Below are 12,935 nucleotides of genomic sequence, written 5' to 3' on the forward strand. Positions count from 1 at the left end.
GTGCTGAAGGGCCCAAAGAGATTGCCAATCCTTCCTGTCAGTCATCTTTTTTCATTGGCATTTGGTAACTCCTGATTCACTTGAACCCACCATTTTCCCACCTGCTGGAGAAGGTAAGGTGTGGCACATATAGGCTCTTTGGCCATCCCAAATGATTATCATATTTTGTTTGCTACTCTCCCCGGCCCACTTAAATGCAGAAAGCAAAGGCCCCAGAAAGGACCACAGCCGCGAACACAGACATGTCCGCAGACCTCACCAGGAACTTTTGATTGTTTTTCAGAAGGGGCGCAGTTGAGGCACAGAAATCTGGACAATCCCGGGTGTGTGTGCCTTTTACATGCACTACACAAACAAGTATCATTTACATGTATGGCAGGAGGCATTAACATGGATCCCTGGATTCTGCAGGTGCAAAAGAATGGGTGTAATCATTTGGGATTCCAGCATCCTTGCCCGCATATAAAGGCAATTCCGGCAGAGGGACACAGGTAATTGCAGCACAGAGCTGCCGGCTGAGGCGGGAGCTGACTTTCCACTCTGTACCCCCCCCCCGGCTGTGGCGGGAGCTGACTTTCCACTCCGTGCCCCCCGGCTGAGGCAAGAGCTGACTTTTTACTCCGTCCCCCCGGCTGAGGCGGGAGCTGACTTTCCACTCCGTACCCCCCGGCTGAGGCGGGAGCTGACTTTCCACTCCATCCCCCGAGGCTGAGGCGGGAGCTGACTTACCACTCCATCCCCCGAGGCTGAGGCGGGAGCTGACTTACCACTCCATCCCCCGGGGCTGAGGCGGGAGCTGACTTTCCACTCCTTCCCCCCGGCTGAGGCGGGAGCTGACTTTCCACTCCGTACCCCCCGGCTGAGGCGGGAGCTGACTTTCCACTCCTTCCCCCCGGCTGAGGCGGGAGCTAAATTTCCACTCCTTCCCCCCGGCTGAGGCGGGAGCTGACTTTCCACTCCTTCCCCCCGGCTGAGGCGGGAGCTGACTTTCCACTCCGTACCCCCGGCTGAGGCGAGAGCTGTCGGCCCACTTTGTCCCCCCGGCTGAGGCAGGAGCTGACTTTCCACTCCGTACCCCCGGCTGAGGCGAGAGCTGACTTTCCTCTCTGTACCCCCGGCTGAGGCGGGAGCTAAATTTCCACTCCTTCCCCCCGGCTGAGGCGGGAGCTGACTTTCCACTCCGTACCCCCGGCTGAGGCGAGAGCTGTCGGCCCACTTTGTCCCCCCGGCTGAGGCAGGAGCTGACTTTCCACTCCGTACCCCCGGCTGAGGCGAGAGCTGACTTTCCTCTCTGTACCCCCGGCTGAGGCGAGAGCTGACTTCGCACTTCGTCCCCCCGGCTGAGGCAGGAGCTGACTTTCCACTCCGTCCCCACCCGGCTGAGGCAGGAGCTGACTTCCCACTCCATACTGCCCGGCTTAGACGGGAGCTGACTTACCACCCCATCCCCCAGCCCAGTTCTGTAAACGCACTAATGTGGCATGCTTCGTGTTTTACTGGCGAGAACATGTGTGTACAGTCTGGGGCTTTCTCTCACCCCCATCAAAATGGCCCATAATGTTGACATATTGTTAGGAAACTTACAGACCCGAGTTGTCTGATAATTGACTAGTGAACCCCCACCTGCCCTCTTTTACTGATACACTCTGCCACCAGAGAGTGTATCCTGTCTCTGGCCATCTTTTGAAGCTTGACGCCCTTCTGCCACACTTATGAGCGCAGACGTGCCATTCCATCATGTTCAATGATCTCAAACCCATGTTTTTCACATGTAGAGATATGCATGTATCCACATGTGTCCTGGAGATCACAGGTTTGTTTCCTGCCTGAATGGTCACTACTCTTTCTCATGTTGAGGCTGATATAATGAGTGCCATTAAGTTGCGCAACAGTAATCGTTAATATGTTAGCAGTAAATGTTATCAACAGTTATGGCAATGTTAACAGTAAATGGCAATACTGCCAACAGGCTGTATTGTGTGCTGTGTAAATCACTTTCACTTAAGTTACAAAATGGCGCCCCTGCAGACACATATTAGTGATGACCTCATATCCTCCTGGACGTGCCTGTATTCCGGATAGCGGGTAACACCTGCTTTATCCGCAAGGGGCGTAAGTTCTCATCATAGTGAACAATGCCAATCTCCCATCAGGAACGGCCCGCCACAGAGTGGCAAAGGATGCAGGACCACATCGACATTCACCACTCACAGCATCACTAGATCCACATGCGCCCCACCGGTTACGCAACCCTCTCGGCGTGCGTCTCAGAACAGATTGGGGTTACAGCGCTTCGCACTTGATAGACCATGTCTCCGTAGCAATGAGTGAGGTCATGTCAGACCCATCCACATGTATCAGCCCCATGTAAAGGGCAAAGTTCCACAGTGCTCCCTGTAGCAGGTGCAGGAAATCCAGGGATACCCGCTCCCTCCAATGGTGAGAAGCCCAACTTCACAGCTGCTGTCAAACCTTTCTCTGGGACTTGATCAGTGTCAGAGAATTTCTACAAAAAAACAATATCTCACAACCTTTAATGCCGGTTTCAGAAACCAGCCAATGTTTAGAGAGCTGCCCACCGGGTACATCCAGAATTCCACCATAGAATGATGTGCCCGACGCTGGTATTTCATGAGCACTGGCTACAGGTTTGACCTCTTCAGGTGTTTTCAGGTGTTTTCCTTCTCCAGTTGACTTATGGTTTCCCAGTAGCTAATCCTAAGGGAAGTGACCCCCTCCCTTACCTGTGCAGTACATCTCTGTTTTTTCCTTTCTGTTGACAGGCAGCTCTTCCTGTGGTGGGATCCTGTCTCAACCTTCAGGGATGTTTACCAGCCCCAATTATCCCCTGAGTTATCCTAACAATGCATATTGCGTATGGCAGATACACGTGGAGGAACCTTCCTGCATCCGCGTCAACATCCTTGACATGCAGTAAGTAAAACAGGAGCTTGTCTTAGGTCCCTTCCCCTCTTTAGTAATGTGGTTTACACCTGTGGTTAAAGCAATGTATTACCCTTAGATATCCTTGGAGATGTGTCCTTTTCTTATCTAGTACACGTTTTGGGGTGCGGAGTCCATGGGGGCAGAGATAATGACATCATTGCAATGCCAATGTACCTATTGTTTAGGATTTACAGCACCTTATGTATGAGGAGGGCGGGGGGCTATCCACAATTGTTTCTCTGTCAAAGTAGATTCCCAACAGAGCAGTGAAAATGGCCTCAAAGATTCAAACCTAACCAGAAAGGGATCCGGGATCAAGCGGGTGAAAGAGAAGGGTGGAAGAACAGAGAAAGATCTCTGGAAAGTGGGTCCGCTGGTCCTGTGTGAAGGGGGACTACACTACTGACATTGTTTGGCCAGCTGAGAGGTGAAGTGCCTTTGCCATGGCTGGTGAGTTTTTGGGGTTCTGAGATGCGTCCTTTGAAGGTCAATTTCTAAAAGTTTAGAGCTCCAAGTATTGTCGTTTCCCCGGGGGTCATGTATCATTCCCCCTCAATGATGAGTGTGCTTCCATGGAATCATATGCATCCCCAGGGCCACCATAAATACCGCCTTCACATATTCCATCTCTTAGAAATCAAAGGCCCCACGAGAACCTTCTGAAGCATTTACAACAGAAATAGAAACACAGTGTACCAATGTCTTGCGTACAAACCCCATGAAAGACCCAGCAACCTCACCAACGCTTAAGTCAAAAGAAAGTAGACCTATGACATGGCGATACCACCACCGACACAGCTCCCTCCACCGGAAGCCATACCCAAGACAGCTAGAAGCTCAACCACACGAAGGGTTAATCCCATTATTAGTGTCCCAAACGCTTCACACCCCGGGGAACTCTAGAAAATGCGCACAAGCCTCAAGCGTCCCACGGTCCTCCCACTTACATGGGGTCCGGCGCGTCTATGGGCATTCGCTGCATCGGGTAATCTGCAATCCTCACTGTTCCAATGAACAAACAATTTCCCATAAACCTATTCACTTGTATCCCAATACCCGCTCCCCCACAAGTTTCCCCCCAAAGCTTGTTTGCCAGTAGAAAACACAGGACAGTTGTTATACTGTTGGAGGAAGGACAGCTCGGGGGCAACGCGTTCGTCTTGAAAGCAAGACAATGCAGCTCAACACAGGTTCAAATCCCGATCTCGTGCTTATGTTCATTCATCACCAGTTTTTTTTTTGCTGAAAAATGCATTGAATTTTTTATTTTTTTGGTTGGGGGGTTCCCCCAAACGCACCCTCCTGCATTATTTATTTCCTATATCCCACCCCACCCTATCCTTTATATGCCCTTACCCGCCCCTCCATATTTTTCGATGATTTTTTTCAGCAAAACATTTTCGACAAAAAGTGCAGCGAAAGAAAAACGGCCGATGGATGAACGTCGTACCGTGCTTAAAAAAGACTTGTTGGTATGAAGCGTGTTATAAAAGAACAATTATATTGACACCCTCCGGTGTAGATATTGGTAGCAGCCATCAGCTGTTCCTTCACTTGAGCATATTCTACATCCATTTCTGTATAGACTTGTATTGGAGAACTGGTGTGGATATATCAAACCAGGACCAATTCACCTGTTACCCATGTGACCACTGCATTTTTCAAGAAGCTCACTTTTTCAATTGTATACATGCATATATTTTCAGTGAAGAAAGCTTATTTAACGCAGAGTTAAAGTGATCCAATTTATTGCAACAAAAAAACAGGAAATTCTAAAGGTGTGAGAAGCGACAATTGTTACCTTGAGTCCTTCGCCGACTTAGACGTCTCCCATGATTACATTTTTGATATCAATGTTGATCCCTGCAGTGAACTTTGTCTTAGCTAATGTTTTTTCACTGATTTCAAGGGTTTTGTTAGGCCATATCTTTCCAGAACCTAGAGGCCCTGGCCATCAGCCATGGTAAATGTCCATGTGGCATCATTTAGTAAACAAGGCTGTGGGCCATTGGCTGCATCCCCCTTCTTAGTAACTAACCAAAGTCCATTGGCAACATCCTCCTTCCTAGTAACTAACCAGAGTCCATTGTCCACATTTTCCTTCCTAGTAACAAACCAGAGTCCATTGTCCACATTTTCCTTCCTGGTAACTAACCAAAGCCCATTGGAAACATCCTCCTTCATAGTAACTAACCAAAGTCCATTGGAAACATCCTCCTTCATAGTAACTAACCAAAGTCCATTGGCAACATCCTCCTTCCTAGTAACTAACCAGAGTCCATTGGCCACATCCTCCTTCCTAGTAACTAACCAAAGTGTCATGATGCCTACCCCCGGGGACCCAGTCCAAGTCCAGCAACCCCGGAAGCAGGCATCAAGTTATTCCAAGCAAGCCCAACAACCCCTGCTAGGGGTTATTTGGGTGCAGTCCTGGCGTCTATGGCGCCAGGCTCGTATGGAGAGTCAGTCCTAGCGCCATAGGCGCCAGGCTCATAGATTAAAACTTACCTGATGCAGACAATGCTGCAAACTTACCTGAAGCAGACCATGCTGCAAGAGCTCCAAGCCAAAAGAGGCTTGGAAGGGACTACTTTACCTAGGGACTATTTTTTCCTCAGGTGGGGTCAAGGAGGAATACTTACCTGGGACTACTTTGGAGGCTATTTAAACCACGCCCGAGGAGCAGCACAGGCTTCGCGTTATTCTGCATCCAGCAGCTTAACGCTCACCGTGCCTGCAGGTCTGCATCCAGTCTTCTGCCATGCCCGCCTCGAGTCTGGAGCTCCTAGAAAGAGGGAGAAAGAGGGAGAAAAGGTTAGAACAAGAGCAATAACTTTGATCCTTACCTGAATTCCCGATCCACCGTGCCTTCGAGCTGGAAGAAAGAAGTTATTTTATGCGTGTCGCCTCGCCTGCTGCAGCGCCGCGCTGAACTCACCGGCCTTCGCAGCATCTTCACAATCCACTGCATCCTTCTGCATGTTCCCGCCGCACTCCGGCACCTAAGGGGAACACAGGAACAGCAAGGTGAGCCAAGGGAATAAACAGAGGCAATATTAGTTACCCCCCATAGACTTACCTGATTTTACCGCCGGGGGTACTATTCCTCTACACGGGTCGGCGCAGCCTCCACCGCAATCATTTTGGCTTATAGGTGGTGCTTAAGTGCCACATATAAGCCAAAACTAAGAAACATTGGTCTCATCCAGACATAATCAGGGACATACAATAAACCACGCTCCATACGAAAGCTATCAGTTGTAGTTGATTGCGGGACACCCAGTAGTTGGCGCAGAAAGGTATTCCCAACAATCTGTAAATCTCTTGTATCGTGAAGGCCACACACCTTCGCCCCATAACCACCAGCAGCAATGGACTTAGCTGTGTATGTGCTCAGCATAACCACCGGCAGCAATGGACTTAGCTGTGTATGTGCTCAGCCTAACCACTGGCAGCAATGGATTCAGCTGTGTATGTGGTCAGCATAACCACCGGCAGCAATGGACTTAGCTGTGCATGTGGTTAGCATAACCACCGGCAGCAATGGACTTAGCTGTGTATGTGGTCAGCATAACCACCGGCAGCAATGGACTTAGCTGTGCATGTGGTCAGCATAACCACCGGCAGCAATGGACTTAGCTGTGCATGTGCTCAGCATAACCACCGGCAGCAATGGACTTAGCTGTGTATGTGGTCAGCATAACCAGCAGCAGCAATGGATTTAGCTGTGTATGTGGTCAGCATAACCAGCAGCAGCAATGGACTTAGCTGTGTATGTGGTCAGCATAACCACCGGCAGCATTGGACCGGCAGCATTGGACTTAGCTGTGTATGTGGTCAGCATAACCAGCAGCAGCAATGGATTTAGCTGTGTATGTGGTCAGCATAACCAGCAGCAGCAATGGACATAGCTGTGTATGTGGTCAGCATAACCACCGGCAGCATTGGACCGGCAGCATTGGACTTAGCTGTGTATGTGCTCAGCATAACCACCGGCAGCAATGGACTTAGCTGTGCATGTGCTCAGCATAACCACCTGCAGCAATGGACTTAGCTGTGTATGTGGTCAGCATAACCAGCAGCAGCATTGGACTTAGCTGTGTATGTGGTCAGCATAACCAAGCTGTGTATGTGCTCAGCATATAGTCTAGTGGATATTGCCCTATGTTAAAGTAACTGAATCCCACTATTACCCTGAGCCACCTTGACCTTCTGACTACCAATAGGAGCATTCCAGGTGAGATTCTTAAAAAACCATAGGCCCAGAAGTGGTTAGAGGGATGTAATTACCGACCCTTTAATATAATGCATTTAAACTTATATTTATTCCAACGCTTCCATTTAACTTGTATAAGAATCCACCAGGACCTGTAGAGCATTCTGGGTTCTGACTGACAAGAGTGCATCGTCCACATAACGGAGAACACACACTCACCTGTTGCCAAAACGTGCAACGTGAAATGCCATTTCTTTTTGCAAAGAAGAACTCAAAGAATCGACATAAAGTTTAAACAGGAGGGGGGAGCAGGATGAGGCCTTCTTGCACCCCCTTGTTTACATCAGTTAAGTTTGCCAGCTCTCCATCCTTTCCAAACCTAACTCTTGCCACCAAACACGCATTAAGACCCATTGCGCGATCGGGAGTGTGGTTGAGTGTATTGGCAGTTGGGCAGAGCATACTCTCCCTGCTACACGTTATTCTTTACATGCATTGAAGCACTGACGTTGGTGAACTTTACTGTGCATTGGATCCCACAGAGCTTATTCAGCATTGCTGCATTTGATTGGGCTTGCCTGGGAGCAGCCGGCTCGGATACTACAGTCTGCCTGAACGGATCTACTTAACCACTCCCACCGCACGATAGCGCGCAAGATCGTGAGTGCAGTTGAGTGTATTGGCAGTTGCGCAGTTTGGCGGTAAGGCGGCCACTTATTCCTTATTTGCTATTTTGAGGAATCGTCATTATTAATAAAAAGAGATGACTTATTATTACTTCTGTTTTGTGGAACTTTCTCTACACTGCTCCTTCCCCTATGTACGATCTTCGTAGTGGGAACGTAAGGCCTTTGACTTCTTCTGCAAACTTTGTTGCTGTTACTGACTTGGAAATGTTACTGGTCATTAAGTCTTCCACTCCCGCCATCACCAGGGAATTTTATCCCACAAGAAGTACCCCCGCATATGCGCTCTCCCTTGCACTGTGTGCAGGGTGAACGAATGTTGCACTGGGGTGTTACGGGGGGAGAAGTGACTTCTTGTGGCGCAGTGCACTTGCCTTTACCAACAATACCCACTTATAGGACAATGACGGAATATTTCTCTGCGTTCCGTGGTGTTGCAACATCACAGCCTGCCTAAGATAGTCAAGGCATGGTCGCAGGCACAGCATTTCCACGAGTTGAATTGGCAACTGCACGGACATTAGAAGTACCCATAGAGGTGCCTATGCACAATGAGGACAGGTTTATGTTGGACCCCCACCGGAACTCGTTTCCAAGCAATCTTCAAACAATGAGTTTTCTTCTTCACCCTTTCTTCCTACTCCTCGACGGCCTCGGTTGGGTGCGCTGCCAACGGAATTGACTAAACCGGCCAACCCCACTGAAACCCCACTGAAGATCTACAGCCCGACATTTTAACTGGAATAAATCAAGTACTAGGTATATCGGTTTCTCTCTACGAGGGACTAAGACGGAGACCACGTCACACTCAGTTATGTTGGAATCACGTTTATTTAAATTTGAAAATCTTAATGTACACACTAATTTGAAGAGTTTTTTATTGAATCAAACACATCAAATGCCTCTTATAGAGGCATCGGATAAGGAGACGTGTGACAAAAGTGTAATGGAAATTCCTGTGGTGTCCGTACATGAGGTGGGGGCGATTCCACGAAAGTGAGATTCTCCTTGCAATTGTCTGAGGAACCCTTGATCACTAGTAGTCTTACTAGAAATTAATGCTGTGAGTCAAGCAGTCCTGGGGAGTATAACTACTGTACCTTATGGCTCATTGTCGTCGTGACATACCGTCAGTTTAAATCCCAGCTCGTGTAGTGCTGATGAAAGAGCACAGAATAGAGATGCAGTGGCAGATGAGGCCAGTTTGATAAGTGCCCCGTTTGTGGGGCTGTCCCACGTTGGCAGTTCCATGCATAGTAGATCACTACTTTTAACTCAAGAAAGCCAGAGGATATCCTTCCATATTGCCAGTAGTCTGGATCGATTTAGGAAGGGGCTAGCAGCCGATGGGGACTGTTCCTCCAATTTGACCAATTGTCTGAGAGATATTAGTGACCTTGAATCATGCAGGGGCTTCGAACAGTGGCTTGGGCAGTCTGTATGGGGGTCTGTTGCCGTGTGTGCTGTGTAGGTAAGGGGACAGGCATGCTACTGGGGATGGAACTGGTAGCTCTTTGAGTGTTGTTCATAGTGCTGATTTCGGCTCCATTACCAGGTCGCCCAATTCCTTGCATCTGATCTTCTTGTTTCTTGCTCACAACCTCAGTTTTGCTCCTTATCCATTTGACAATAGGACCCCTAAATTCAGCCTGTCTTGTATTACCATTGCCCAAATCTTTAGAAATGATAGTTGGGTTTAAAGAGGCAGATCGTTTGGGCTTCACAGTGCATTTCGTCTCGTTGGTGAACTCCACTCTCCTAAGTTTACTTGAATTGTTTACTTTAACCAGTCTTTGCTCTCAACCATTTCGCTGCTTGGATGGTCTGCCTAAGAGAGACATCTCAAGGCGCTCAGCCCCAATGGCGTCCTCTTCTGTTGCCGCTGTTATGGTTAAGGTGTCCTTCTGAATGGTGGCGAGGTGAATCGAAGGGACGTCAGAGAATTTGATCTACTTTTCCGATGACATATTTTAGTTCTTGTTCTGCTGCAAAGTTTGTGCAAAGAGAGAATAGCGGCTCCACTTTAGAGAGGATGGAATTTAAGTGGGTCGATAGGGCGGCATAAGGCCCCATTGCCTTTAGAGAGTCATCGTTCGGGCGGCAGTCGCGGCTTCCACGCATGCGCTTTCCTCACCTGAGGTCTTTGGACTAGAGGCCAAGGCTGCGAGGTTAGGGCTGGCTGACAGGTCAACGCCTACAAAGCTGTTGCCGTTATACTTTGCTTGATTCTGGCCCAGCGAATTGCGCTTCAAGTTGGGATAGAGGTTCAGCAATGAGCCATCATTATCGATCATAAAGGAGTGGTGTGCCCACTATGGGCTCGTAACCCATTCTAGAATTAGTAAAAGGAGACAATATTATATTTTCGACACAAGCCCGAGGTTGGGGGGAGCAGCACTGCGGTAGATAGATAGGTGATCATTTTCGGGTGCTTACCAGTGGTGCTGTTTGCCCCTTTTTTTGGTGCATGGCTGCACTTTCATGATCTCTGTCTGTTTGTCTGGGCTTTGGGGTCTCTTGCCCGGGCAATTAGACCCACTTTGAAGACCACCTCTGCGCAGTCTTTCAGTAACGATCAACTACAAATACACATGACTATCTTGTCAAACAGCTACGTTGAATTGACCTCAAATACGGTAAATACACCCTGCACCCAGTATTAAGATTCTTTGAAGGTAAGCTTGTCCCTAAAATATTGTACGGGATTGAATTGAAGGAAATCTAGGTTTTAGAATATGTGTCTTTATGATATGATATGATATGGCATATATAACTCGCCTATACACAGGTGGATCAAGACGCGACGAGGCAAGGGAGGGGTAACAGAGGGAATACAGACAACGATCCTACTAGGCCAAGTGTCATTCAGATCGGGCAAGTGTAAGGGAAGGGGGAAAGGGGAGGGGAAAGTGCAGTACATGGGATAATAAATAAGCAAGATAAATAAAAGAGCGGCCAGCAGGTGGGAAGTGCAGGGTGAGTGCAGACATAAGTGCTGGTAGGGGGACTGTAGGGATACAGAAAACAGTCCCCAGGTGAATGGGTTGCCAGGGGGGCAGTGCAGGTGGGCAACTGGCAGGGCTTGGGCCCTAGATAAGAAGGGGCCAGGTAACCAGTGCAGTCACAGTATCAAACAGGAAACTTTAATAGAGGAATACTGTGGAGGAAGGTCCTCCAAGTTTGACATAATGTGCCAATCTCTGCCATTAGGTATGAGCTTGGAATGTATTCCCTAAAAGACAGGGCGTGCTGGAAATATCGAAGCCTATGCAGGAACATGGTAAATTCTGTTAATAAATCTTTGTTGATTTAATACAATCCTGCAAACAAAGGGGGACAGATTCAACAACAATAATATTTCATCGTTTTGTATAGTGCAACTTATGACGGTTGGATCGGCGACTTCAGATCTGGTCACTAACCCATGCCAAGTAAAAAGTTTATATGCCAACTTGATTGGTCCTATACTGTGTCCCACCGACCTTTGAACCATTTGAATGGGGACCATAAGAAAGGTGGCCCCATATCTTTCTATGCATCCAAATGGGCAAACAAGAAGAAGCTTCTTGTATTTCCGCTGGAATCTTTTTCCAACTGAGGAAATAATGATTTGATATGGGTCATTGGCCCTCGATCAAGTAGAACTGCATAAGAAGCACTCAGACATCTTGTAACAACCTTTGCTGGGGTTCAAGTTAAAAGGTGGAATTATTTTAAGAAATATGATGACTTGACCTCTGCAGATGACACACAGATGTGTGTGGGAAAGTTGTTTTTCTGGCACAACCACTGCAATAGTTCTGGCCGTGACAGGTTTTTGGGACTCACATCAACTGTACAAGGTATCTGAGTATTAGGTCAATAACTGTATTACTGAAGGTTATGGATGCTTTTTATTGCACGATGCACTTTATTGTGTATGGAACTCGCACTTTATAGGTTGCCTTCAACTGCATAATGCACTTTATTTGGTATGGAATATTGCAGTTTATAGGTTAACTTCAACAGCATAATGCACTTTATTTGGTATGGAGTCTTGCAGTTTATAGGTTGTGTTCCACTGCATAATGGACTTTATTGTGTTGGAATCTTGCACTTTTTTGGTTGTCTTTAACTGCATAAAGCACTTTATTGTGTATGAAATTCAGTATTTTATAGGCTGTTGTTTAAGACTTTACAATGCACTTTACTTTTTATTGGGGCCAAGGAACACTTTACTTATACAGAAGGGGAGCCCATCCTTTCTTGAATAATGAAGTCTGCGGGGTGCAAGGGGTGGAGGCTTGTAATTTAGTTGGTTTTATGAGTATACTTGCACATTGCGTGAGTGTCCCCGGTTTTTATGTATGTACACGATATGTCTTGCCTATATGTGGCAATTGTTTATAATCATGACATTGAGTGCCCTAAATGCATTATTTGATATAATTGTTGTTGGTGTTTTAATGATGTATATGATTTTAAAGTGATTTAATTGTGATTCATTGTGTAAAATGCTGTTAAAGGTTATAGTTATAAGCAAATAAGAACTAACAAAATAAAATAAATGAAGCTGCATGAATGTGGCCAGCAGAGGCCTGCGATGCACAGGTTCACTAAAGTAAGTCACTGGGCAGGCCTGTTACATGCCATGTAGACTGCACCCACAGGTCCTAGATGTATTTAGACAAGAGCAAATACAAGTTCAGTCCTTGCTGGACTGACCCTGTTAGACACTGTCACAGTCACGTGTACTGCCATGCACCTGTTACCATCACTAATGAGCTGTATTGTAAACCTCCGCACTACCAGAAATGTCCCCAGGCCTAGTACGATAGTCGCTTGTCTGTCCTCACCTCCTACCCCCCACGTCCCTCCCTCCCCTCTCATTGTCAAAGCTCTTGCACTATCTGAAATGTCCCCAGGCCTAGTACGATAGTCGCTTGTCTGTCCTCACCTCCTACCTCCCTCCCTGCTCCCTCCCCTCTCATTGTCAAAGCTCTTGCACTATTTGAAATGTCCCCAGGCCTAGTACAATAGTCGCTTGTCTGTCCTCACCTCCTACCCCCCACGTCCCTCCCTCCCCTCTCATTGTCAAAGCTCTTGCA

General features: G+C 47.6%; 1 protein-coding gene across 4 annotated transcripts in view; it reads left to right on the forward strand.

Moving 5' to 3' along the window:
* LOC138473324 (deleted in malignant brain tumors 1 protein-like) overlaps positions 1-12,935 on the forward strand; it is a 633,955-nt gene that overhangs the window by 548,158 nt on the left and 72,862 nt on the right. For all 4 annotated transcript variants that reach the window (XM_069611990.1, XM_069611993.1, XM_069611992.1 and 1 more), the window contains one exon: positions 2,784-2,934. In XM_069611990.1, coding sequence (XP_069468091.1) covers positions 2,784-2,934 — 151 coding nt within the window. The remainder of the gene's footprint in view (positions 1-2,783; positions 2,935-12,935) is intronic.

The sequence above is a fragment of the Ambystoma mexicanum genome, chromosome 8 (genome assembly GCF_040938575.1).
Source record: "Ambystoma mexicanum isolate Mex_15411 chromosome 8, UKY_AmexF1_1, whole genome shotgun sequence".
NCBI lineage: Eukaryota > Metazoa > Chordata > Amphibia > Caudata > Ambystomatidae > Ambystoma > Ambystoma mexicanum.